General features: G+C 57.1%; 1 protein-coding gene across 3 annotated transcripts; it reads right to left on the bottom strand.

The window, feature by feature from the left end:
• Positions 1 to 515: 515 nt before the first annotated feature.
• ASS1 (argininosuccinate synthase 1) lies at positions 516 to 26,967 on the bottom strand. Of its 3 annotated transcripts, none has more exons than XM_064393629.1 (15): positions 26,860 to 26,967; positions 24,464 to 24,575; positions 23,971 to 24,039; positions 23,498 to 23,686; positions 21,604 to 21,660; positions 21,129 to 21,203; positions 18,155 to 18,225; positions 17,770 to 17,800; positions 13,961 to 14,051; positions 12,069 to 12,153; positions 11,034 to 11,098; positions 6,825 to 6,956; positions 3,131 to 3,287; positions 1,317 to 1,382; positions 516 to 819 (listed from the first exon to the last, which is right to left on the bottom strand). In XM_064393629.1, exons 2-15 carry the CDS (start codon positions 24,569 to 24,571, stop codon positions 765 to 767), a joined length of 1,251 nt encoding a protein of 416 aa, XP_064249699.1. In that variant the 5' UTR covers positions 24,572 to 24,575; positions 26,860 to 26,967; the 3' UTR covers positions 516 to 764. The 3 variants fall into 3 exon arrangements, with proteins under 3 accessions (XP_064249699.1, XP_064249700.1, XP_064249698.1); XM_064393630.1 differs by lacking the exon at positions 26,860 to 26,967 and adding an exon at positions 25,136 to 25,256; XM_064393628.1 differs by lacking the exon at positions 26,860 to 26,967 and adding an exon at positions 24,798 to 24,951.
• Positions 26,968 to 27,116: the final 149 nt, after the last annotated feature.

The following is a 27,116-nucleotide window of genomic DNA, read 5'->3' as shown; positions in this document are numbered from 1 at the left end:
AGTGCCAGCACTGAGTGTTTGCACGGCGAGGAAATCCAGTTTTTTCCTCTTTCCTTTCCCTCTGCTCCCACCACAGCTCCAGGTTTCCCTCGCTGAGCCATCCCTGCCTTCCAGCCAGGTGTGAGCATCGGGACCACAGGGACCTGCAGCCCTCCAGGCACTCTGGGAGAGGGACACACTGCCCAGCATGGACCGAGCATTCCTTTCCTCCTCACCTCCTGCAGCACCACCAGAGGATATTCCCTGCATTTTTGTCTTTCCCGAGCCTGCTCTTTAAAACTCACCCAAACGCAGCAGAAAAGGGTCAACAGGGCTGGATCCTCAGCACCCAGCTCACCCCTGCAGCCCCCAAAATACCTCCCTGGGAGGTATTGCCCACTCCCCACCTTCCCCACAAGGTACCACCAACCCCCCACGTCCTTCATCCTTCTCAGCCACTTCATCCATGCCCAACTCCACAAAACCAGGCTGGGGGAAGCCAGAGGAGCACAAACGAGGCAGGAATAAAGCCTGGCTCTCAATGCCAGAGCCCACGCGTGTGGCTGGGGGTTTATTTCTTTCCCCACTTCTCCTCCGATGGACAAAACTCTTTTTTTTTTTTCCCTCCCCGATTGCATTTCACTTGCAGCCCCGCAACAAAGCCGTCACCTCCGCCGCCACTCCGCTCCAGGGAGACGAGTTACAATTACAAATTGCCACCACAATTAGCGCTACTTCTTGGAGAAATTAGAAAGGGGAGCGGGAGGCTCGCGTGCGATTGATTGCTATTCATCCTGCTTTACGGTGACCTTGCTCCGGAGACGATGATATTCCTTCAGCCTGGAACCCGGGATTTGAAAAAAAAAAAAAAATTAATTGTAAATTAACAGTAAGAACACACATTTCCTTTCAATTAATTTAAGCAGAATGAGGGGGCGTGAAGAGCAGGCGTTTGTTAAGGCCTGTACAGTTTAATTATTTTTTTTTTCCCCCACGAGATAATGTAATTAATCTTAGAGGAGTCGGGGGAACACGGAGGATCGGGGAGAACAAAGCAGTTAACAGGCAAACGAAAAATTAAGAGCCCATTATGTAAATGTGGCGTGTTTTACAGCCCTGGAGTTGGGAGGGGTCTGAGAAATAAGTAAAATAACGAGGCTGGCTGTGCTGGGGAAGGCTGCAATTAAGCAGGGCTGGTACTGGCAGGGCTGGTGGCACCCCACTGCTCAGGGAGAGCTTGCTTGGTTCACCCCCAGAGCCTGAGTGAGGCCAGGGGGGAGCCCCGGGGTGCTGGGGGCTTTTCCCCCATCGGGAGGGTCCCACTGGAGCCCACAGACCTGAGGGAGTTGATGTTGATGAAGCCGGTGGCATCAGCAGGCTCGTAGTCCCCTTGCACGTTCATGCTGCAGGGAGAGAAAAGCACTGTCACTGCCATTCCCAGGGGATCAGGGCTGCCCTTTGGGAAGGGAGATGATGTGGGGGACCCCAGACCTGGCTGCTCTCCCCTGCTGCTGGCCCCTCATCCTCTGGGGGCTGCGGGGGGCTCAGGTCAGGGTCCCTGCCAGCCCCTGGGGAAGGGGGACACGGCTCAGCCATGCCCAGGCTCCACAGGCCCTGCCAGAGACACAGCCCCAAAATTCCCTCCTCGGTCCCTCACCTGCATCATCACCCTTCCATCCCCTGGCAGTGCCCAGGGGTGTTCACCCTGTCCCAGAGTAATCCTACAGGTATGGCTCGAGAAAAGGGATGGGATCCTGGGCAGGAGACACTGCCCCAGGCACGGAGAGACTGCAGGCAGGGACAGCCCCACACTGGTGTGGGGTTTATGGACCTGGCAGGTGATCCCGGGCAGGAGACACTGCCCCAGGCACGGAGAGACTCCAGGCAGGGACAGCCCCACGCTGGTGTGGGGTTTATGGACCTGGCAGCTGATCCCGGGCAGGAGACACTGCCCCAGGCACAGACAGGACTCCAGGCAGGGACAGCCCCACGCTGGTGTGGGGTTTTTGGACCTGGCAGCCGATTCCTCAGTGCAGCACTGAGCACATCCCCTTTCCCAAGGCAGCAGCCACCCACTGAATCCCAGCTCCAGCAGTTTCCTACATCCCCAAAACACACGGCTCATTTCCCAGAAACCACAAACCTTAAAGGAGGAAGTGGAGGGAAATAAAGAAGAAAAAATAATAAAAAAAAAGAGTTTACAACGATTTTACCTCCCCTGACGGGCTACAGAAAAACCTCTGTGCTTTTATTTTTGCTCATTCGAGTGGTTCTGACCTGCTCTATAATTACGTTACTTTCTACCTACTGTGCAGAGGCATTTCCACACAGCTCTGCCTCTCACAGCTTTCTCTCGGGTTCCTGTGACGCCGTCACTCAAAGGCTTTCAAACCAGCGATGTAGAAATCAAAAAGAAAAGGAAAATGGTTGGAGACGCAGGGAGAATAAGTGCCCCTGCTTTTCTCTCCCTCTCTCTTTTTCCTCCGTCCCACCCCCCTCCATCCTCCTTTTTTTTCTTCCCTCTTTTTTTTTTTTCTTTTTTTTTTTTAATACTTTATTCATTTAATCTCTCCAAGTGAGAGTGCAAAGCATAATGAAGGGTTGGGACGGATTATTAGGAGCTGTTGATTTTGAGGGGGAGGGAAGGGGGGAAAAAAAGCCAGAGAAGAGAAAGAGAGAAGATAATTTGACTCCGACTGATCTAAACTCATTCGGGTGTATTTATGGCTTATAAAGTGTTTAGAGAGATTGAAAGGAGTTGAGGGAGGGCTGAGGGGGGAGCGAGCAAGCGAGAAAACAACACGAAGAAAAAGGGAAAAGCCAGAGGGGGAAAAAAAAAAACAATATTGACTTGAAACATGGCTCAGGCTTCGGCCGGATGCTGGGCTGGGCCTGTGGTGTCACCTGTGCCAGTGGGAATGGGAATGGGAATGGGAATGGGAATGGGATGGGATGGGATGGGATGGGATGGGATGGGATGGGATGGGATGGGATGGGATGGGATGGGATGGGATGGAACAAGGATGAGTGGGCTGGGATGGGATGGGGATAGAGATGCGGATGAGGATGGGATGGGGAGAAAGATGCAGATAAGGATGGGATGGCATGGGATGCTCACTGTCACCACCCTGCCCTCCCCAGCCCCACTCACCTGACCAGCTCCTCGTTGTAGAGGGACCGTGGGGACTCCCTGCCCAGGATGTAGACCTGGCCCTTGAAGACGGAGAGGCGCACGGTGCCCAGCACGGGCTCCTGCGAGCGCCCGATGCACTCCCGCAGGAACTCACACTCAGGGCTGTGCCAGAAGCCTGAGGACAGGAGATGGGATCAGCAAGGGGCTTGGGGAAGGCCAGAGGGGCCTGCGACCCCAGGTGGTACCCCAGGGCAGCCTAGGGTGGTCCCCAGGCTAAGCCTTACAAGGCAGAGCCTGGGTAATTTCCAGGGGAAGGGATGCAATTGCAGGACTGGGTGAGGGAATGAGGTGCTGGGACACAGAGGTTGAGCCATGAGGGATGGAGATGTCAGGTGTTTCCCTTCTCCTTGGTGGCCTCAGGATGGGAGAAGAGGATGGAACAAGGCAGGGGTGATCATGCAAATGAAAAGATTTGTTAAGTAGGTATGAAATTGCCACTCGAACTCCATCTTGGGAAGCCCAGGTGGAGACAGACAGATGGACACAGAAACAATGCGGGGGGATCAGCTCCCAGCCCCCAAGAAAGGGATGAGCAGAGTAGGGGTCTGGCCAAAGAGCCAACCCCAGCCTGTGGACTGTGCTCAGGGGGATGCAGCCCCTCAGGAATATTTCACCCCCCAGCAGCTCTGGGAAGGGAAACCCCCTCAGCAATGGGGGTTCCAGCAGGGCAGTCACCCCAGCAGTTCCCATTCCCCATCAGCAGAGTGCTCCCCCCAGCTCACACAGCCTGGGCTGGCACTGGGGCTGCACTGGGCTGTGCTTTGGGGCACAGGAGTCTCAGCAGCCCCAGGTGGGCTCTCCACTTTCCACTTTCCCAGCCCCCCAAGGTCAGCGAGGCTCAGCTTGTCCCTGCTGCCTCTCATGGGAAAGTCTGAACAGTCCCCACTGTGGTCCCAGCACGAGGGGCTGGTGGGACACAGGGAAGCAGTGCTGGCACCCCAGAAAACTCCATCCAACCCCAACCAGCCTCCTCCTGCCCTGGCTCCAGTGAGGACAGCAGCCCCTGGCAGCCCAAATGCCCTGAGCTGAAGCCCAGGCTGGGTGTTGGGGTGATGTGCAGTCACACCCCAGCCCCCAAAACACATCCTGGAGGAGCGGCTGGTGGCACTGCAGGTGCATGGAGGGGCCGTGGCCCTGCCTGCCACCCCCACGCCCCTCCTGTCCCTGAGCAGGGTTATTAGCCAGGGAGTCCTGGGAGACCCGGAATAAAGCCTGGGAGATGTAGAAGGAGATAGAGGTGGAGAAAGAAAGAGCGCATTCACCGCCCTCCAGTCATGCCCCGGCTTTATCTCTCCCATCTCGCACCGGTGCCCTCTCACCTTTCCCTTCCCAGCTGGGCTCCGGGGCCGAAGCCATTAAAGAAACAAATAATTTCTTTTGTTGTTTGGCCTCACGAGCCCCTGAGCAGGGCTCTATCCTGCAGCCTTGTCCCCGGGGTCTGTGTGGCCCTGCTCCAAGGCACAGCACCATGGTCCTGCAGCCCCTCGCCACCAAACCCTGAACTGACCCCCCTCAGCTGCTCCACCCAGGCATGGCCGGGGGGCTTGGGGACCCCTTCCCTGAAATCAGCCCTGCCATGCCAGTAGGAACCCCGGCTCCAGGCAAATACACTCCTTTTTTTGGTACCCTCCAAGTACAACTCTTCAAATAGCGGCATTGATGTAAAAATCCCTGTAAAAATAAACCCCAGACACACTAAAATAATAACCAGCTGCTTAAATCCTGACTCTGACAGCTCCAGGTGGGAGGAAGCATCCCCCCCTCCCGACCCCCCACTGCAGACACTGGAAGCGATCCCCCTTAATGACCTTCCCACCATCCTGCCCTAATCACGGCGCAGGCAGGGGGACAATGGCATTTCCGCACCTGGAAAGGACGGGAACTGGCTTCAAAGCCACCCCTCCACAAAGGGATCAATAGGAACAGGGGGAAGATAAACACTAATTCTCCTAAAAACGGGACTAGCTGCGATAATGAGGTGTTAAAGGAAGGTGAGCTTGAAAGGCTGGCCTCCGGCACGGGGACCCAGGGGTGCTTATTGCACCCTGCTGGGGTTGTTCCTGGGATTCGGGACTGGCTGGGAAGTCTAGGACCAAGCTGGGAATCCCTGGGGATTCGACACGTGGAGCCAGGGAAAGAGCAGCCTCTGCCTGGCAGATGTGGGGAGGGAGAATTGAAACCATGATTCCCTGCTTGGCTTTTTAACCTGGTAGCTGCACAACAAGCCAGTGGTTAGGAATAAACAGACAAACAGGTTTATGCCAAAAAAAAAATAGTCAAAGGAAAGGCAGGCCAGGTCAAAATCTAATAAAAATGGCCAGAGGCATGAGTGGCACTGGAGAATGAATGAGGGCCGGGGCTGTGATCCAAGAGGAAGGTGGCAAAGGCTCCCCCAGGCCCTGACAGGGCCCTAAAATGTGATTTAAACAGCAAAGGGGCTCAGGCATTAAATGCCAGTTGCTGAGGAAGATGCAAGAGGGAATGTCCTTGGAGGGGAAGGTGACAAGCACTGGCATCAGAAACGGCAGGGGAGAAAAGCCTGACCCAGTCCTACTGACCTGCTGCTGCCCAAAGCCTGAGCTCCCCAAATCAGGTTATTTCAGGGTATCTCCCCATGGAAGACCCCACAGGAATCATCCCAGCCCCTGTGGTTAGAGACACCTGAAAAGTGATGGGAGGAGGAGCTGGGAGGCTGAGAAATCAGGGCAAAGGTTTGGCCATGGGGCAGGAATCTCCTGGTGTGGGGCCTCTGAGCCGAGCACCCAGGTGTGGCCAGCGGGGATTTGAGCCTGCTTAGGGCATTTTGGGCTAATCCTGCTTCCTTCAGAGCCTGGGTCGGGGTGGACCCGTGGAGCAGCCCCCAGGGCAGTGCTGGTTCTCCCCCCAGGCTGCCAGGCCAGGGAGCTGCTCCTGTGGCACAGGGGGAATGTTGAGCTGAGACCCCTCAAACTCAGCCCACGGTGTGGGGCTGCAGCTGCTGCACAGCAGGAAGGACACAGGGCTTCACTGCTGTGCTTCACTGCCAGGGTGAGCCACCATCCCTCATTCCTCATGGCTCCCAGCCCTCCCCAGGCAGCTCTGTCCTGTCCCAGAGCAGAGCCCCAACCCGCAGTGCCCCTGTGTGGGCTGTGCACCACATAGCACAGCCAGGACCCTCCATCCCCCGAGTCCCCTGTGCCACACTGCCGGGGCACAGGGACAGCTCTCCAGCTCCAAACGCCCTGGCAGGGTTTGAAGTTTAAAGTTTGGGTGCCCCCTACTCCAGTGTACATGAGGCAAAGGCAGAGTGAAAGGGGTTGGAGGTGAGAGCTGGGGAAAGGTGACACCAGAGGGGGCAAAAGGATGGTGAATTACATCCAAATGTGCTGGCTGGGATGAAGTGGTGGCACTGCGCTGGGAGAGATGCCATGAGCAAGCCCTCGTGGTATATGGCATTGCCTCCCAAAGGCAGGCACAGGCTCCCTGGGCACAGTGTGGGGTTTTGCTCAGCCCAAACCCACATTTCTCCCCTGAAGCAGCCTCAAAACCCACACCAATGAGTTTTACAAATCAGTTTCACAACCAATGGGACCTGCAAGCTCCAGCAGCAAGGAGGGAGGATGAGGAGGAAAGCTGGGAGGATGCTGCTGTGGCAGGACTGGACTGCACCTACCGTTGTACACCAGCTCTGAGAATTTCAAGGAGAGCCCCTGCTTGATTTTCCTCACTTCCCGGTCCATGGTGAAGGCCTCGATATCTAAATGTGCATGGTATAGGATCGTTCCTGCTGGGGTCTCATAGATACCTAGCCATTTTTCCAGGCAGGGGGAAAAGCAGAAAAAGAGAGAGAAACGAATGAGACCAAAACTGTCAGCAAATGACAAAAAATAATGACTTGGCTGACAGAAGGAGCCGTGGTCGAGCGCATTCAGTCTCAGCTCGCTGTAAAATGCATCTGTCATTATATTCATGCTGGGGCCGAGACAGTCCACTCCGCACCTTGCGGAGAAAATTTCTAGATTCCCCTCTTTGAAGAGGCACTCTGACGAGGCTAAATGACAGGGTTTGGGAACCGATCCCCCCACCCATCCGTGCCCAACGGTCTGCAGCTGAAAACCTGTAATTAGCAGAACGAGCGGGGCACAGGCATGGGGAGCGCAGGGCCCGCAGAGCCCTCCTCTCCCTGCGAGGCAACCAGGCTACCTGGGGGCTGCCAGGGCAACCTCCTCTGGGGCTGCCAGGGCCCCCCCAGTCCCTTCCTGCTGCCCCCCCATCGCACAAGGCTTGGGGATGGAGGATGTTGAATTATTTTGGCGAGCTGCTCCTTTGTTCTAGCCGTTCAAGGCTTGTTTTGTGCGCGGTGTGGTTATTTGGTGTTTAAATAAGAGTATGGTCATGTAGTTCTCCTGTCTGTGGTGGGTGCAGGGGGAAATATCGTGGGGAAATGCTGAGCTGGTTTGGCAGTGAATATGTGATGGGAAAGGCTGTGAGCTGTCCACAGCCAGGGCTGCTCCACCAGCATGTCTCTGTCCCCTGCCTGTAGGGATGGTCCCTTCCCAATGCTGGGCATCTGCTGTGGTGCAGTCATGGAATGGCAAAGGGCACAAAGTTCCCATGAAGGGGATGTGATCCCCAACCTGCCCCAAGAGAGGCTGAGGGAGCCCACAGGGCTCAGAACTTCACCAGGCTCTGCTCTCTCAGTGCCCTGCAGAGTGGCACAGGCTCAGCACACCCTGTGCCAGTGTGGCCACAGTCCCACAGACACAGCAGGAGCCACAAGGGCACAGCCCAAGGCTCTTCCATCAGACCTCGTCCCAGGCAGTGCCCATGATGTGAGCACCCTACAGGCACAGACCACAGCCTGACTGTCCCAAAGGAGAGCCAGCCCCTTCTCCAGCCACCCCAGTGATGGTGCAGTGCAGTCCCTGGGGCAGCTCAGGTGTTCACCAAACATCCATTCCCTCAGGATGTGGAGCAGACAGCCAAATTAACACCAAAACCCAGCTGTTCCCACGGGCACAGCAGTGACAGGGGCACAGGGACCTGCTCGTTGTCCCCTCAAACCCATGACTGTGGAGCTAAACCCACCACTAAAACACAATTAATACAATTACAATTAATATTCCCTCTCCTTCCCCTTAGGGGCTGTTAAAGCCAGTTTGGGCTGAAGGTTTGGGTGCATGCCTTGACCCCCACCTCCCACCAATCTGGGGGTGCTGGGAGACAGGACCAGAACATCAAGCTGGGGCAGAGGGGAGGGCAGCTGACAGCCACTCTCCAGCCTCGCCACTGCCGAGGAGACAAGAGACACCTTCTAAGTGACACTCGCACCATCTCCAAGTGTCTATTTTCCTCTCCCCATGTTTACAGGAAAAAGACAGAGGTGTCAGCACTGCAGCCCAACGATGCTTCAATCACCCCATAATTACTGCTAAGGAAGGGGGGACATGGAGCAGGGGGGACAGGGAGGGAGGCAGCGAAGGAGACAGCTGCCGCTACTTAAAATTTTCTAATTTGTAACCTCGGCTGTCACTTCACCTCCATCCGAGCAATTCTGCTGTGCTGAGTGCAGGCTGTCACTCCCGACGTCATCCCTGGGACAGGAAGGGATGTGGTGCCTTCCCGAGGGGAAGGGCAGGGTGATGCTGTGCCCACGGGAAAATGCTGCCCAAATTTCTACCCCTGGTCCAGAGCTGAGCCATCAGGCAGAGTTTGGCCTGGTATTTGCTCATTGCAGGGAAGGGGTTTTCCACTCTTCTCCTCCATCAGCTCAGCGCATCCAGAGGAGGAAAAAGGAGGGAAAAAGGGGAGGAAAAGCCCCAGCCGCCAGCAGTGCTCGGCTTTTGGCAGTGTCCCCCTCCTTCCCTCTTCCTCCCCACTGATTTCATTTACTTCACTTAATTAGCCCCCCTTCGGAGTTAAAAAGATAATTCGATAATGAGGATGTGAGCGGGAGGCAGAGGCAGGGCCATGCAGCCGCAGCCCCAGGCCGAGCCGTGCCCCCTGACCCTGGCACCCCGTAATTAGCCACCCTCCTGCCACTAAAACAAACAGGGCACACCCGAGTTAACAGGGCTGAAAGGGCTGGGCCGAGTTCTGGGTTAAAAGGGCTGAAAAGGCTGAGGTGAGTTCTGAGTTAACAGGGCTGAAAGGGCTGGGCCGAGTTCTGGGTTAAAAGGGCTGAAAAGGCTGAGGTGAGTTCTCAGCTCACAGGGCTGAAAAGGCTGAGGTGAATTCTGAGTTAACGGGGCTGAAAAGGCTGGGCCGAGTTTTGAGTTCACAGGGCTGAAAAGGCTGGGGTGAATTCTGAGTTAAAAGGGCTGAAAAGGCTGAGGTGAGTTCTGGGTTAAAAGGACTAAAAAGGCTGAGGTGAGTTCCGAGCTCACAGGGCTGAAAAGGCTGGGCCGAGTTCCCTGCGCCCCTCGCCCACTAGGCCTTAACGAAGTCCAATTAAGAGCTTAGTAAAGATCAATGCAAATTAATTTTTCCTCTTCTCTGGCTTGCTGGGACTGGGAGATGAGGAAAAGGAGGCACCTTTGCTGCCACCTCCACCACAGGGAAGGCTCTGGCCGCGCTGCTGCCTGTGCCTCAGTTTCCCCTGCAGAACCCCAAATCTGCTGCACACTGCTGGGGTTTAAAGGATTGTCTCCTCCAAGCCCAGCTCCCATCTCCTGCACCATTGATCCTAAATCCATTTGGGGTCCAAAATGCTCCAGGCAGTGGTGGGGTCACCCTGAGTTCCAAAACCCTGGAAGAGAGCAGGTGCCCTCAGCCCCCTCCTGTTCTGACCTGCTCCCATCCCAGCTCTCCCTCTCCTGCACAGCAGATTTTGGGAGCTTTCTCTTAATCCCAAAAAGCCAACCAGGGACAGGATCCTGCTCAAAGCAAGGGGGGAGGCTACCCCAAGGTCTCATCCCCAGGGGAGCCACCCCAGGGTCTCATCCCTGCAGAGCTGCCCCAGACCCCCCGGTCCCCCAGCGCAGGAACGCGGCAGCGATCGCTCAGCAATGTCACACGGGAGACAGACATGACAGTTAAATGGGGTTTAGAGAAATTATTAAATGCTGGAAGGGTCACTAGAGCGTGTCAGTGGCTCTTAAAAAAATAAAGTAGATTTTGACAAATTACTCAGCATCCTGAATGCAAATGCACAGGCTGGCGTGTGCAGGCCGTGGTTTTTTCTTCCTTGTTTTGGTTTTAACTTGATTATTCAAACTCAGATCAAATGATTTGGGGTTTTGTTTCTTGCTCTGTGGTAGTGAGGAACACTGCAGGCTTAGTCTTACCAAAATATTTGCTGTTGTCCTGCACAGAGGGCAAGTTTAAAGAAAGGAAGCATCTAATAAAGTATTAATCAGATTTAACACAAAAGAGTTGGAATAAGGAGTTGGGAAATGATGCTGAACCACCTCCTTATTTAGTTTTGCACTGGGCAGCTTGCTGCCTCCAGAGATTTCCAATTAAATTGATCCCAATAGAAGATCAATATTAGGAGACATGGATTCAAAAATGTGTGGATAAATCAAATATTTGCTTTTTTTAAAAAAATCAAAAGCCATTTGCATCAGCTTCCTGTGGTTTGTACAGGCATTGAAGAGTCTGGCACCATCCAGGACCTTCCATGAGCACATCCCCACACAAGCCCAGAGCCTGGTGTGTTTGCTGTGGGGACAGGTCTCACCTGGGGGCACTGGGACAGAGCCAGCAGCTGCCATTAGAGAGCAACAAGGAGTCCCTGTCACGGGGAAATCTCTGCCAAAAGCTGATGGGGAGGGGAAGGCTGAGCGCTGCTGGTGTGACCTGAACCAGAGCACCCCGGATCACTGAGCAGCCACTGTGGTTTTCCCATTTTTTTTGTCCTCCCAGGGCAGGGCAGGCTCACCTCTGGACTTCATCCCAACGAAGCGGTTCTCCACGATGTCGATGCGCCCAACCCCGTGCTTGCCCCTGTGAGCAGAAGGGAGGTTGCAGCAGTACCAGCCCCACCGTGGGACAGAGGGGTGGACAGTGGGGAAAAACCCCAAATGACAGCAGGCCAGCACTGCTGACCAGCAGCAGGGACAAGAACAAAGGTGACAAGGAAATGGATTTTTCTCGCCACCAGTCTCTCACTTGTCACTGGGGCCACCAGTGCTGCAGGCAGCTGTGGCACTTTGGCCACTGGGAAACAAACTGGGCAAGGAGACAGGACATGGCACAGCTGCATTCCCAAAGTAATTGTAAAACCACTTATTAACCATTTAAAGAGTGAACGAAGTGGAAATGTTCATTGCCATTCACCACCAGGAGGATAAAGGCACAGAGGAGGATGGCCAGGGACTGGGTGGCACTTAGGAGTGGTGGGTGCCCTTGTGGGTGCCCTCATGGGTGCTGCTGTATTTTTGGGCAAATGAGGATGGTTCTGTGCCAGCAGCAGCAGAAACTGGGCATGGGGTGGCACATGGAAAGAAAACCCCAAAGGAGCTGCTGCTGTGGAGACAGGAATAGAAAAGGGCAATGAGCCTGGCCAGCAGGTCTCCATTCCCCAAAAAGTCAACTCTCCACACAAAAAGGACACTGAGCCCTCTCAGGGAGACAGGGAAAGGCTAGATGTGAAAGCAGGGGGCCCAGGGCTGAGCTGGGACAAGGAGTACAGGCTGCTCTGCAGCTGGGGCACACAGGCAGCCCAGAGAATGCTCAGAGGACTTTTTAATCCTCCTCATGCCCAGTGAGCAAAACCCTGAGGTATTTATACCCTCGTGCTGCTGGCCTTGGCGCCAGCTCTGCTTGCTGGCATTTATGGCACAACTGGGACCCACTGGCCACCATCCCTGGGCTCATCAGGACTGTCTGCTGTGAGCATCCTGCTCCCACCCTCGCCGGTGCCCTGGGGACGCTGCCCTTGTCCCCTCTGCTGGCCGGACAGGGTGGCACTCACGCGATGTCGTTCAGGTACACAAAGAGCTCCAGGGCCGAGGAACGAGTGGCTCCGTCCCCAGTGTTGGTGACCTTCACTGGGACACCTGCAGAGGCGGGGACAGAGGATGGGCAGGATCAGGCAGTGTCAGGATCCCCCCGGAACATCATCCCGTGGGCGTTAAATAGATGTGACAGATATGAACTCTAAATAACTTCTTAAAAAGGCATATCCAAGCTGGTGCGAGGGGGAGGCGAGGGGAGGGGGACCCACCTCGGGAGAGGAGCGAAATAAATAAATAAAAAAGGCCATAAAAACGTCACCCCCTCCCTTTTCCTCTCTCTCCTCCCTCTCTTTTTTTTTAGGGCCTGTGAAATTGCAACCAGGCCCTTAACTAATTGAATTTCACGCTCCGCAATTGTCTTACAGCGCAGCACCTTCTGTCCCACCAGCCCTTGCTGGGGAGGGGGGACAGAGTGACAAATGTGTGCCCCCCTCCCTCCCCAGCACGGGGGGTGTCTGGGGGGGACCCCCACACCGGGGCACGGCTGCTCGCACACGCACGCACACGCACCCCGCGGCGGGGTGCTCCCCGCCATGAATTAATTATTGCACCTTTTCTTTCTTTTCCCCCCTTAATTTTTTTTTTCCTTTTTTTTAAGGGCACCGGGCAGGAGCAAAGCAGAGCGGGGTGGTGGTGGTTGGTCGGGAGGGGGGATGCTGAATAGAAAGAGGCATTTTTCTTTAGCGGTGTGAAATGAGCAATAAATGTATTAGGAAGCTGACAAGGGGGCTGCGGAGCCCACAAAGAAAAGCGGTGCGGAGTTGGAGGCTAATCCCCCCTCCATCTGCCCTCCTCATTACCATTTAACGCACTATCAGTTGCCAATCAGCCTCAATGCCTCCCTTTCTAGTCTTTATTATATAGGCGCCCGCAAGAGCCCTGCCTAGTGATGGGGGCTGTCAGCTCCCCCCCACCGCCCCCCCCTTAAACCCCCTATTTTCCAGGGGTTTATAAACTCAGTTGTAAATTGCTATTAAATGTAAACTCGCGGCAATAATGAACCTTAAGCTGCTTCTCGGCGTGGGCCCCCCCACCCCGCGCCCTCCCCTCGCCCCGGCTCTTTCTCTCCTCATCCTCCACCGGGATATTGGCCCGGGTCCGCTCGGCGAAGAGCCGACGTTGTCGGGGCTGTTGTTGCTGAAAGCTGCTTAGCCTTTGAAATAGTTAATAATTAGATTAAAACTTCAAATAAATTAACTAGGGGCTGAATGGGCTGCCGGGAGGGGGGCTGCTCCTTGCAGGGGGATGGTTCTAAAGGAGCAGGGAGGCTGGCGGTGGGGAGGGGGTGTCCCCTCCCAGCAGGGGCTCCCCACAGCCTGTGCTGGGCTCGCCACTGCTGCCAGGATGGATGGGGATGGCCCTGGCTGGCAGAGGTGGAGATGCTGCCCAGTGTCCCCTGCTCAGTGCTGGCTCGGGGCTGGGCCCTGCCGTGTGTCCCCAGGGATGCAGTGGAGCGTCCCTGTCTCCTTCATGACAGCATCACCAGCCAAACCCTGCTGAGCAGCTCCAAAGCTATTCCCTGGCCAGTGTCACCTGCATACCCTCAGAGCCACCTGCAGGAGAGGGGACCCTGTGCCCACTGTGCCCTGGTGGCAGGTGAGGGGGCTCAGACCCCTTTCCACTCTCAGGGGGGTCCCAGAAAGCCCCTGAAATCTGAGCAGACCCTCTGCACCCCTCAAAGAGCCCTGGCATGCTGCAGGCACCATCCTCAGCCCCAATGTCACCAGTCAGGGCAACCCATCTGTCCCCACCCTGGGGGTGCTCCCAGCTGCCAGAGAACCCCAGTCCCAGCTGGGAAGTGGGGCTTGGGGGCCCAGGGACGAGGGCCTGGCAGCACGGAGGCTCTTACCCCGCTCAAACTTGATCTCCAGCACGTCTGGGGTGTCGGGAGCCTTGGCCGGATCACAGGTCTTGGTGTAGAGCCCGGGAGGAGCCTGGCTCTGCAGGGAGAGGGAGAGAAGAGGGACAGTCAGTGGCATTGCCATGGCCAACACTGCTGGCAGCCCCAACCCGGAGTGCATCCCCCATCCCAAAGCACATCCCTCATCCCAAAGCACATCCCTCTCCCATGGAGGCATTCACCATCCCAAAGCACATCCTGCTCCCAGGGCTGCATCCCCCATCCCAAAGCACATTCCCCTTCCCAAAGAACATCCAGCTCCCAGGGCTGCATCCCAAAGCACATTCCCCATCCCAAAGAACATCCAGCTCCCAGGGCTGCATCCCAAAGCACATCCCCCATCCCAAAGCACATTCCCCTCTCAGGGGTTCATCCCCCATCCCAAAGCTCAGGACCAGCACGGCACAGCACCGGCGCTTACCGGGGGCCCCGGGAACAAAGGGGTTGGCAGAATCAGCCAATTTTTCCCCTCAACTTGATCTCATCTTTTCCTCCACCGCCCCCACAGCTGGAGGCGGGATGGCTGAGGAGAAGCAAGTCAGGCAGGGAAAAGCAGGACGCCGGCAGCGCCCGCACGTCCCCGCACCGCGGCCGGGCTGATTCGGCACTGACCGAAAAAGCTGATGAGGAGGCCTGACCCCAGCAGGTGCTCCCGGCACACCGGCTCTTCCGCGGTGTCCCCGGGGTTAATACACACGGGGGAAAATAGAGCAGCAAAGCAAAAACCCATTTCAGAGCACATCAACCTTTATGTATATTTTTTTTTTCTGAGATTTATAGGGAAGAGGCATCTTATCTCCATCAGAGCCAGGCCAGCAGAGGCCCGGGTGCTGATGGTGAATTGCTGCAATTGAAGTGTGTGCCAGAAGAAGGGGGGGCGGAGGTAGGGGGGTGGGAAATGTAATATAAAAAAGCTTTCCGTCCCGGAGAACAAATGCTTTGCAATTTCACATGGCCCCTCAGCACTCACCCATGATGCGAGTGCACAGGCTGACCCCAAAATACTTTCAGATCTGTGTTTGTAAACTCCTGCCTCCAGAGGAACTCCCCACCCAGCCACAGCTCCAGGAGGTGGAACGGAGGCACAGATCACCCTGGGCACTGCAGCACCATGGAGAGTCAAGCACCCTTTTAAAGGTGGCAAACTGGTATTTCCCCACTGAACCCAGCTGGACAGAGCCGGAGCTCTGGGTGTCTCTGGCTGAGGGGGCCCTGCCTGCACCCACCCACCCAATGCCTGGCCCACGCTCTCCCTGTTCCTCTTTTTCTTTTTTAATCACTCTTCTTCCACTCAATCAAATTATAGAATAGTTTGGGTTGGAAGGGACCTTTAAATGTCCCTTTCCCTCCCTTCTCTTGCATTCCAGCAAGGAAAAAAAATAAGGTATAAAGCAAGTTAGGAAAAAAAGCCCCATAGTAATCCCACCAAGTGATTGCTTTAAAAAAAATTAAGCTTTTTAAGTGCAAAAGTAATTTCTCTACAGCAGAAGTTTTCATCTAATTTTTTTTTTCCAGACAGGCAACAAGAATTTAAGGAAAACTCCCATTTATTTTGGTCCAAATGTATTTATATTTGCTGAAGCACTGCCAGCACCTGAGGGAACCCCACACAGCTGCAAGGGAACCCCATCCCACCCTCCAGAGTGGGGGGCACCCCTCGCCTCACCCCAAACCTCGGGGTGCACATCCCAACAGCAGCCCCAGCCGAATCCTGGGAATACAGACATAGCTACCCAAGCACTCACTGCAGCAAACCCCTCCTCAGCTCCCATTTAATGTCATTTTTGTCCCTTTCCCTCGTTCTCAGGGACAGGCAGGCTCATCTCCCCCGTGCCCCCACGCACAGATTACACGGGCTGTGGATTTCAATTTTACATCGTCTGCCCTTTCCTAGCCCTGATCACACTTATTAACTAGATGAACCTGTGAGAGATGATGAAAAACTTTGAGTTCAAAAGGAAAAGGTGGAGGGGGGTGGGAGAAAAAAGACCGGAAAGTATTAAAAACTCTTTACTAAACATTGGAAGTCAAAGTCAGGTAGTTTCCAATTTTCCGAGCCAACTATGAAAACCCCTATTAAATAAAATAACTAAATAGAAATAAAAGTGACATTTGGCTTGCATTCCATCATTACGGTGTGAGTCTGTCCTCTTTTTATTCTCTCTCCTAAAAGCACAGTTCAAATGACAAATAGTTTGTTGCAGTGTATCAATGCCTTCTATTTATCCCTCCCCGCAGGGGGGCTAGTCCTGCAATGTCATCTTTAAAGGGAAGAGAGGAAAAAAAAGGGGGGGAAAAAAGGGGGGAAAAAAAAGGAAGAGTGTGTGGAAAGTGAGAGAGGGAGGGGGGAAGAAAGAAGCAAGAAAAACGGGGCAAGAAGAGAAGAAATTGGAAGCAAATGGTCCATGAAGTAAACCATGATGCAGAGCTATCGATGCCGCAAATGGTTTATTCATCCGGCTGATATTGTTGTGCCCGGGACTGAATGAACTCTTTCAGAGTGCCATATGAAGTTAAAGCAAGTAAATTTCTATCTTTCTCCACATTAGCTGCCTCATTGCCCTTCAATCGGGCCTCACAGAGGCAGAAAATAGCTCAACCATCTGCTTTCAAATCCCTGCGTTTGGCAGGTCCCGGGGGTTTGGGGAGGGGAGCCCGCCGTGCCCGGCACCCCGGACCTTGCCAGGGCCACCGTGTGCCCAGCAGCGCTTCCCGGGCCGGGAAGGGGACAGCGGTGACAGGGACAGCGGTGACAGGGACAGCGGTGACAGGGACAGCGGTGACACCGCGCTCCAGGAGCCACGTCCAGCACTGTCATGGGGTGAGGTGCCCGAGCAGGGGATGGGGTCAGGGCACTGCTCAGCCCCGTTTTCCAGGCGGGGTTCGGGAAGGGAACGGGCTTGGCAGAGCCTGGGGAGTGCGGGAGGAGCGGCTGGCTCGGGACGGGCGCGGGTCAGGCCCGTGCCACCTTCAGCCGCAGCCGTGGGCACCCATCCCTGTGCCAACCGAGGAGGAGACCCCAGAGGACCCCCTGTGCACAGCCTGACCCACAGACACCCCTCTGGAGGGCACCAGAGGAGGAGCGGGAGGAGCGGGACCCCCTCCCCGCCTTCACCTTCCTCTTCCTCCCTTCCCCGCCGCAGGCACGCGTCAGCCCGGCTGCGGGCACGGAGCGCCAGCGGCTCCGCTCCCTCTGCGCCCGCCTTCCCCTCCTCTCGCCGGGCTGTCTAATTAGCCCTGATGGATAGTTTAAATAGATAGTTTAAATAGCGGCCGGTGACCCGCTGGAGCGTGAACGGCGCCGGCAGCGCCAGAGGACCACGGGCACGGCTCGCAGTGGCCGCAGATGTGGCGATGTCACCGGTCCCTGTTGGCAGCCAGAGCTGGTGGCCCCACGGGTGCCCACAGGGTCTCCAACAGCACCCATCCCACGGGAGGTTTTACCCCTCACCCCCATGGAGAGCGGGCTGGCAAAGCACGGAGGGCTGGGCGAGCTGCAGGGGACACCCCGAACCTCTGCCAGCCGCCACCAGCCCTGTCACCAGCACCGCGTCTGCCTCATTGCTCCTTTAGCGCTGCCCGCGACACCGTCCCCTCGGGTGTCACCCTGAGGCGGTCCCTTCCCCTATTCAATTAACGCGGCAATTAACGCGCCGGGGGCGGCGGCCGAGCCTCCCCGCACACACGGGCGGCCCCGCCGTGAAATTCCCAATTAGGCTGCAAACACACGAGACGCCCCCGGCGCCGTGATCGATTACCTTGGGGTTCTCCAGGATCCCGGCTTCGTAGCTGCAGCGGGCAGGGAAGGAGAGAGAAGTCACTGCAGCACCTGCAACTTGCAGCCCCAAAACCCAGCGGGACGAGACCCCCGCTCCCCCCCACCCCATGAGGATGGACATAAGGGCACGTTATGGGTTTCCAGAGTGTTTTAGCAGCAGCCCTGAAAGGAGAGCCGGGCTTAGGAGAGTCCAGGAGGTGAATGTTGCCTCTTGGAATGTGGACAACTGGATAGAAAGGGAGGATGGAGGATTTGGTGGGGCAGCCTGGGACAATGGATGTGCAAGGGGCTGTTCTGGAGGGGACTGGGGCTCCAGATCCCGGGTCTTCACCTCATAGGAGCTCCCCACCTGCCCAGCTGCTCACCTGATGTGCATGAGGTTCTCATCCATGCTCCAGGGTGTCTGAGGTGTCACAGGCACTGGGATCCCATGTTTCTGTTGAGAAAGGAAGAGTGGGGGTAAGCCAGCCTGCAGGGAAAGGCAGCCCTCATTGGTGCTGGCTCCCAGCAGGATCAGCCCCAAAAGCACAAAGGCACAACCCATGGCACAAGCAGGGCAGCACAGAGCCAGGCGCACTCCCATGTCAGCTGCCACCACAAGGGCCCCCTCAACAGGGACATCAGGGACACAGTGTGGCTGGGTGGGGGGAGAAAAGCCATCCCAGCCCTGCCACAGGCTGAGGAGGGTCCCCAGAGCACCCCATGAACCCCAGAGATGGGGACACCAGCACAGATGATGTCTGCTTTTCCTGGCTCCAGGGCCAGGATGGTGCAGTGCTCTCAGGTATGTGGTGGGATTGTTGGGGTGCTCTTTGCAGGGCCAGGAGCTGAACTCAATGACCCTGTGGGTCAACTCAGAGTGTTCCATGATTCTGATTCCCCCAGCCAGGCTTCTCAGCAAGGGGAGGTGACACCAGGATCCGAGTCCCCAAACCCATAGGACACTCTAGAGCCTAAAGAGGACAAATGCTCTGTGATGAGGGGACAGCAGCACATCCTCACAGCCTCGTGCAAACATCTGGGAAAGCAGACACAGCCCAGGCAGGCTCAGTGTCCCTCTGAGCCCGGGCACCCCGAGCACGCCGTGCCTGGGGACGTGTGGCCCCACAGCAGCTGCCGGGCCAGCACCACTGCAGCACCGAGCCTGGCTCCCTAACGAGGTCACCAGCGTGCCATTTATCCACTGACATTTCAATGGGGGAAATTGCCTGTGAAAACGAGGTGAATACGTGGGGGAATTAGCGGGAGAGGTGACGGCAGCAGGCTGGAACTGGAGCAGTGGGGATGTCACCCACCCTGCCAGGACACTGAGGCACAGTGTGCTGGCTGTGGGATGGCCGTGGCAGGACAGGGATGGCGACAGCAGCTCCCACCGAGCCTTGGTGTGTCTGTACAGCCCGAGCACTGCTGGGCTCCTCTGGCATTTCAGTGTCACCACAGCAGGGACCCAGTGAAGGGCTCAGGTGGGGACAGAGGAGCAGGGGCTGGGTGGACATTTCTTGTTTGCCAGGAACAGGTGAAGGAAATTATCATGGTTGTTGCACCACAGTCCTTAAATCATCACCTGAGGTGGGAACAAGGTTCTGAGATCTCCTAATGCTGCAGAGGGACTGACTCAGCCCTGCTCCTGGGGGGACATGGCCTCAGGCTCAGCGGTTCTGATTTGCTGACTCCCCACCATAATTCCAGCATAGTGCCTGCTGAACCCCCCATTATCCAATCTAGACTTCTCTGGCACAACTTAAGGCCATTTCCTCTTGTCCTATCTTATATTTGTGAGAAGAGACCCAGCACTGGCACACCCATCTCATCTGGGGTGTACAAATCCATCTTTCAGACCTCAATGACCAGTGATCTTGAGCTGCCCTTGTGCCTTCAGCCAGCCCTCTCCCACCTCTGCCTCCTCCTGGCAGCTGGGGAAGCCAGGGCTCCCCAACCCATCCTCACCCCATTTCAAGTCCAGACACAATATCTACAGAGCCTAGGCAGTCTTTGCTGGAGCCAAAGGTGCCAGGACCAAAGAGGGATTTTGTTCTCTGCTTCACCTGGCTCTGCCTGTGGCCAGGCTAATCCTGGAGCAGCACCCAGGAGAGTTTGGCTGCTCTCATTAAGGTGTGTGAGAATGAAGCAGCCACTGGCACAGATTTGCTGCCAGAGCAAGGCTGGCTTCAGCCCCTGGGCAGCAAATCCATGGAAAGAGCTGTGCCACAGTGAAACAGAGCCTCACTTTCCCTGGCATCAATGGAGCCTCATACAGCACCATTTTCCAATTCCCCCAGCACCAAGGTGAGCACATGCATGTGCTCCAAGGACCTGGCCATGCATCTCCCTCTGCTCAGGATGAAAAAGAAGGGAAACCACCTTTTTTTTTTTGTAACAGATAACCAAAGACTGAAAAGTACTTAAACCCTCACCCCACAACCTTTTGCTGTTGGAATGGGGCCCCAATCCATTTCATTTCCCTTTCTCCCCCTTCCCAAACAAACAAAACAATCCCCACAACCAAACAAAACCCCCAACCCCAAAAACACATGTTCCATTTTCCATATAATAAAACCGCGGCGCTCTTAATAACTCCCCTATTTGACAATTTGTTTGGCAACATATGGAAAGCTCTCGTAAACTCTCCCCTTCATAATACAGCGGCAGATGGCAAACACAATCCTCAACACTCCGCGCTCTCCCGGCGGCCCTAATGGGCTCTGAGGGCTCCTCACCCCACGCCACATCCCTCCAGCTCCACACCTTGCCTTCCCCGAGATTACCCAGGCAGCTTTGGTGGCAGCTATTTAAAAACTGAAGCAATTTTCTGGTTTATGCACAGAGCTGACTTTTCCCTCTTGATTGATTGAGCTGAGTTGTCAAGCATTTCCATGAAGTCGCTAAAAAAGAAAGGTACCCTGGTGGGCACATAAAAACCTGATGCAAAACTTCTAATATGTTTTATTGTAACTTGTACTTCAAAAAGGAAGGGACAACAAAGGTGAATGAATTTGCTTTGTCTGTTACACAAGTCAGGGAGCTGAGACCCGTTTCCTTGGAAAGAGGGTTACAATTAATAGCCAGGTAATTATGGGGCTTTTAGAAAGGAAGGAGAAAAAGAAATAGATGAAAGGGGGGTGGGGGAAACTCTGACCAGGAGGCTCCTAAGTGGTTCTGCAGGGATGTAGTGCAGGGTGTGCTGCTGTCACCTGCCAAGTCATGGCAACCATCCTGAGGTTAATCTGAGCATCCCATGGTCACTCCAAGAATCCCACGGCCACCCTGAGCTTCCACAGCCACTCTGAGCACCTTTTTGCTGCCCTGGGCATCTTGTGGCTGCCCCACACCAGCTCCTACCTTGGCATAATCCATCAGCTCACGGCGTCCAGGAAAGCGCTGGTAAAACTCAGGCAGCCTCCAGGGTGCAACAACCTGGCAGGAGGGCAGGAGCATGAGATGAGAAGCCCCCGGGAGCCAAAACCCACAGGGTGTTGCTCCCCCAGCTGAAATTTAATCTCCCAGCACAAGGTGGGAGTAAACCAAACCCCGGCCCTAACCAGGCACTGGATGCAAAGGGAAACAGGCAGCATCGATTATCCAGCAGCTGCCTTGGTACTGTCTCCTCTGTGGCCTCGTGGTGTTTGGGGTAAAAATAGGTCAATTAAGGATCATTACAGCCCCCTGAAATGCCAAAACGTCGCTGCGTGCAGCTGGTGGCTTGTTAAAGTGAGGCAGGGCCGTTTGCATCGGTGTTAAAACAGAATTCCCAGCAGCTGCACAGGGGCCAGGAGCCCGGCAGTGGGGAGGCAGGGGATGCTTTGGGGTGCCTTACCTTGATCTCGGGACACAGGGCATAGCAGCTGAGCTCAAACCGAACCTGGTCATTGCCCTGAAACAGGAAAGGGAGGTGCTGAGGGGTCACCCCAGCCCAGGCTGTGACAACAGACACACACACACACACACACACACACACACACACTCAGCCTCTGAGGAGCTGCTTGGCTCCAGCCACAGCTCCCCTGGTGCTGTTGGAAACCCAAACCCTGGGCACAGAGGGCAAGGATTCTCTGTCCCATGGGATCATTCCTGCTCCATCTCCACGGCTGGCTGGAACCCCAAGCCACCTTTCCTGCAGCTCCTGATTGCTGTGTGTTCAGAGCAGATCTGGGTATTTTTCCCCCCAAGGACATCAAAGGACAAAGAAGGAAGAGGGCAAGGTGGGGGTAAGAGCACAGTGAGCAGAGGGATGCAGAAACTCATAATTCAACAGCTCCAAACCTCCCTTTACCTTGATTATCCCTTACTGATTAGATCCCACTAATGAGCCCAGGTATCTGGGAAGAGGCGAGGAGCAGTAGCAAGGCTGGGAATTACGAACACTTCCAAGGGAATAGCACTCACTAAAACCTATTTTCCCCCCTCCCCAAGGGGCGTAGGGACCCCCACTTCCCTGCCGTGGGCCGGGAGGATACATTTACACCGGGCTGGGGGTTCCCAGAGGACTATTACACACAGCAAGTACATCCAGCCGAGCACTCATTTCCCCCACGGGCCCGGGGCTGCTCCATCTGCTCGGCAGCGGGGACACCCCAGATGGTCGCATTTCAAGCTCCGCAGCCGGGTCGAGTTACCGGCAGTCAGTCCCTGCCCGTGCCCGCGGCTTAATGGCTCGGGGAGTGCAGCCACCGAGGGTGTCCCTGCCAGCAGGGATGGCTGGTGGCACCCGGCAGCAGAGGGGACACCGTGGCGTTGGGGGTGTGCTGCTCCAGGGCACCTTGCTCAAGAAAAGCTTGCTGGGGATGGATAGGGTGGACAGAAAGAGGTGCAGGGACCCGATTGCAGCAGGAGACAGAGTAATTCCAGTCATGTGTCCCCCAGCTGCCCCTGTGCCCCATCTCCTGGCTGCTGGCAGGTCCCTTGGCAGTTCCTGGCTGCATTTAACATCCCCTTTCTAGCGGAGTCCCCACCGTGGGGACCCCCAAACCCATTGCGATCCCCACGAGGTGTCACCTGGCCTTAGCCCCATGCACGGGAGGAGGAGGAGGAGGCACCCGGCAGGTCCTGGGTTCACCCGCTGAGCCCTCACCTGGCCCAGGTGTGCCCGCCCGGACTGGGCAGTGGCTGGAGGCGCTGGGGTGACCCACGGTCACCTCTCGCAGGTCCCACACCCCCCGAGGGGGATTTCCCCTCTCCAGGAGCGGGCTGGCCCCGAGCATCCCTTTTCCACGGTCTCTGGCTGCCTCTAGCGGCAAAGTGCCCTCCCTGCGGCCAGCGGGGACAGCGGGGACGGGGACAGGGACCGGCACAGCCGGGAGAGGGACCGGGAGAGCCGGGACAGGGACAGGAATGGGGACAGGGACCGGGAGAGCCAGAACCGGGGACAGGAATAGGGACAGAGTCTGGCACAGCCGCAGCTGTTGCAGGACGCCCCTGGCCATGCCCGGCTGTGCTGGCTCAGTCCCAGCCAGCTCCTGGCCCGGGAGGCCTCAGCATTTTGAAATTCTTGCCAGTCACTCAGCGTTCAGTGTGACTCCAAACCTTCCCAACAGCGAGACGGAACCGAAATTGGGCACAGAAATCCCAGAAGCGAGGAGGAAGTGTTGAAACGCGGCTGAGTTTTGCACAAAACACCCGGTGCACCCCTCCTGGCACCCACAGCTCGCCCTGCAGGCTGACCAGCCCCCCCATCCAGCACCTGAGCCATCCCTGCCCGCTGCCCCCCTCACCTTGCCCGTGGCCCCGTGGGCGATGTACTGCGCTCCCTCTTGCTGGGCGATGCCCACGAGCCCGCGGGCGATGCAGGGCCGTGCCAGGGCCGTGCCCAGCAGGTACCGATCCTCGTAGAGCGCGTTGGCCTGCACTGCCGGCCAGATGAACCTCTCCACGAACTCCCTGCTGACGTCCTCGATGTAAACCTGCCAGCAGAGGGACCCTGATGGAAGGGCTGCTGCAGGGGAAACCCACCCTGCAGTTTTAGGAACAGTGCAGCTTCTCTTTTCCTAAACGCTGCTAAAATCTTCGGGGCAAATCCTCTGGAGAAGGGAGTTGGGCAAACCCAACTCTTTTTCTAAACCTGCTAAAAGGTTTGGGGCAAATCCTCCGGAGAAGGGATTTCCCATAGGCACAATCTCCTCTCTGGGGTGAGTGAGAGCCCAGGGTTCACCCCCATGGTGGGGAGCAAGGGGAGGGACACTCTCACCTTCTTGGCCCCCAGTGCCAGTGCTTTCTTTCGTGCTGCCTCAAAATCTTCCTTCTGCCCGATGTTGGCCTGGAAAGCAGTAAAAAAAGAGACTCGGTGTGAAACAAGACCACAAAATCAGAGCAAGGCCAGTTTGGCACAGGGCATCATGCATGGCATGACAGAGTCCGTGGTGGCTGGGCTTGAGGACACCCAGGATGGGCAGGAGGGGATATCTCAGTGCCATGCCCCCCTCTGCCAAGCCCCTTGGCTCTGCCCTGATTCCCTGCCTTCATTAGCAGAGGGTCATTAGCTGGCAGGGACAGGCTGTGCCACTCAGAGCCGGCAGCTCAGCAGAGCAGCAGAGCTGGGCCATGGTTAACCAGTGTGAGCAGGGTCACCACCAGAGCACACACACACACCCAGCAGGACCCCCACTGCTCACCCAGCCCCCCCAGACCAATGGCCCAGCACCCCCTGCCCCCCCAGCCCCTGGGGACAGCCCCGAGCTCACCAGATAGGCGACAACGTCGTAGCCCTGCTCCTTCAGCCACACCAGGATGCAGGAGGTGTCGAGCCCCCCGCTGTAGGCCAGGACCACTGTGCCCTTGGACTGAGACATGGTGCTGCCAAAGCAAAGGAAGAGGGGGTCATGAAGCTCCTGCCCTTCCTGCAGCCATCAGCCACGGCATCAGGAAGGATCAGCAGGGAGCCAGGGCAGGGCTGGGGGCAAGGAAAAGCCTGTGGGCATGGCCAGGCTGTGCCTCTCAGCCAGGGAGGACACCCTGCCTGTGCACCCTGGACAGCAGAGCAGGCCAGGACAGCCAGGAGGGTGGATTTGCTCTTACCTTTTCTCCATGCTGGCAGCCCCAGCACAGCCTGCCCCACGCTCTGCACGTGCCCTGCAGTGCTGGGGAGCCGGGGCTCAGGCGCCGTGGCAGAGGCACAGCTCAGTGCCTTGCTCTGGCACAGCCCAGCACGTCCTGCCCTCTGCAGAGCTGCCCCAGCTCAGCCCCCTGTGCCCGTCAGGACAGCAATGGCTGCAGGGCTGGGGGGGCTTGGCAGCATCCCCCAGAGCCCAGCCCAGCCCCAAGTCTAATTAATGCTCGCAGGGCATTTGTTCTAATTGCGCTGCAGTGTTTTCTGCCAGCACCAAACAGCTACGTGGGGATTCAGCACCCCTCACCCTCCAGCCAAGGAGATCCAGGACTTCAGCCAACAGCAGGAGACGGTGAAGGGCTCAGCAGCCTGGATGTCGGGGGGGTTGGGGGTCCCGGGCAGGAAGGGGCTGCTGCAGTGAATCCCAGGCTGTGAATCCCAGGGCCCCACGAAGAGGCGATGCCAGCTGACCCTTGGCCGGGGGAGGCGGACGTGGAGCCGGCCAAGCCCTGTCCCGAGCAGCTTTCACGCTGCTGCTGCTGCCAAGTCAGCACAATCCTGCTCCTGCGGGCCGGGAGGGCGCCGTGCCCGCCGCTCGGGGCTGGCCCACGCAGCGCTGTCCCGGCGGGATGCGGCGGTGCCGGGCTGTGCCCCGCTGCTGCGGAGCCAGCATCCCACGGGGCGAGGCTTGGAGCCAGCGCAGGCAGCTCTGCCCTGCCTCTGCCGGCTCCGTGCTGAGCTACAAAGGGGTCTGGCAGCCCCAAACTCTTCCCTGCGGCTCCCCGAGCCTGCCCGTGCCCGTCGGGCTGCCGCGCAGGCAGCAGCCGGTGCCCAGGCTTGTGCGGGCAGCATTTCCCTGCTCGTTCCCCGTGGCCGTGCCAAGCTGGGTCCCTGCCCAGCGAGGTCCAGCCGAGCCTTCCTCACCGGGGCATTTACAGGAAGGCACTCGCAGTTCCCAAAACGGCCCAGCCCAACCCTGACGCTGCTCCTTTAGAGTCAACTTCCCTCCTTTAGTGCCAATCTCATCCCCGCTGTGGCCACCAGCATCGCTGTTGTGGTTGCCAGCCTGAGTAAGCACCTCCGAGGGCAGGCACACCGGCTCTACAAGTGGCCCAGCAGGGCGATAAGGAAACCTCTCCAACTTCTGCCTGCTCAGACGCGTCCCAATGTCGCAATGCCCCAGGGCCTGGGGGCACTTTGTCCTGGAGACGCATCCTGCATCCCAGAGAGGGGGTGGGGGCAGCAGCGATCCCAGCCCTGGGAACACGGCTCGTGCCAAATCTGCCTGCCCAGGAAGGGAGAGCCCCGAAGTCCCAGCGTTCCGTGGCAATAAATCAGAGCAAACAAAGCTCGGTGAAGGGGAACGCGGCGGGGCTTCCTCAGCATTTATTATTATTATTATTCCGTAGCGATTTCCGTGTGAGTTTGGGCAGGGATTTTGCTGGAGAGGCTGGGGCTGCCCTGCGCCAAAGGAACGCCGCGCTTTCGGTTTTAAAACCAAGAAATAATTAGAGAGAGGAGGAGAATAAAAAGCCTGAAACTTTGGTGAAGAGAGGAACTGTTTTCACCAGCCGGGCTGCTGCTTGAGGGCTGGGATGGAGCAGGCAGGAGAGGCAGGGACAGGCAGGAGGGACAGGAACAGCCTTTCCAGCAGCAGAGGCATGGGCTCAGTGCTGCTGGGGTTTTCTTCAGCATCACTCCATGGAGGTCCCATCCTGCCCCGCAAAATCCCCAGAGCGGAGAGGGCACAAGGAGGTCCCGGCTGAGGTCTCAGTTCCCCTCCCTGAGGTGGCCAAGGGGACCCTCAGGGAAATGGGACTCGCTTGGAAACTCCCCACCCATCCCAAACTGAGCTGGGGAGGGCTTGACTGCGGTCTGCACCTCGCTGGGAAGGAGTTGGCACCCCTTGCCCTGCCCCAGCACCCAGGGGTGGGAGACACCCGTGGGTGGGTGGAAATGGGACAGACAGGGTGAGGGGACATCCCCCAAGGCAAATCCCCCCCTCTCCCTCCCTGCCGTGCCCACACTCACGCACTGCCGGTGTCCGGCTGCCCTCGGTGCTCTGGTCCGGTGCCCGGAGCATCCTCCCCCTCCTGCTGCTCCTTTATACCGGGCTCAGGCAGGCGGGGCCGCCGCAGGACAGGCCCCCCTCGGGCACCGGCCCCGGGAGAGCCCTGCGCTCCTCCTGCCCCGCAGAGCACGGGCAGAAGCTGCCCCCGGGCCGGGAGGGAGCCAGTGCCCAGCCCCACGCCCTGCCTGGCTGCTCTGGGTGCTCTCCCCCTGCTCCT

The sequence above is a fragment of the Passer domesticus genome, chromosome 18, assembly GCF_036417665.1.
Source record: "Passer domesticus isolate bPasDom1 chromosome 18, bPasDom1.hap1, whole genome shotgun sequence".
NCBI lineage: Eukaryota > Metazoa > Chordata > Aves > Passeriformes > Passeridae > Passer > Passer domesticus.
The sequence above is the reverse complement of the archived record's forward strand: the minus strand, read 5'-3'. Positions and strand labels throughout refer to the sequence as shown.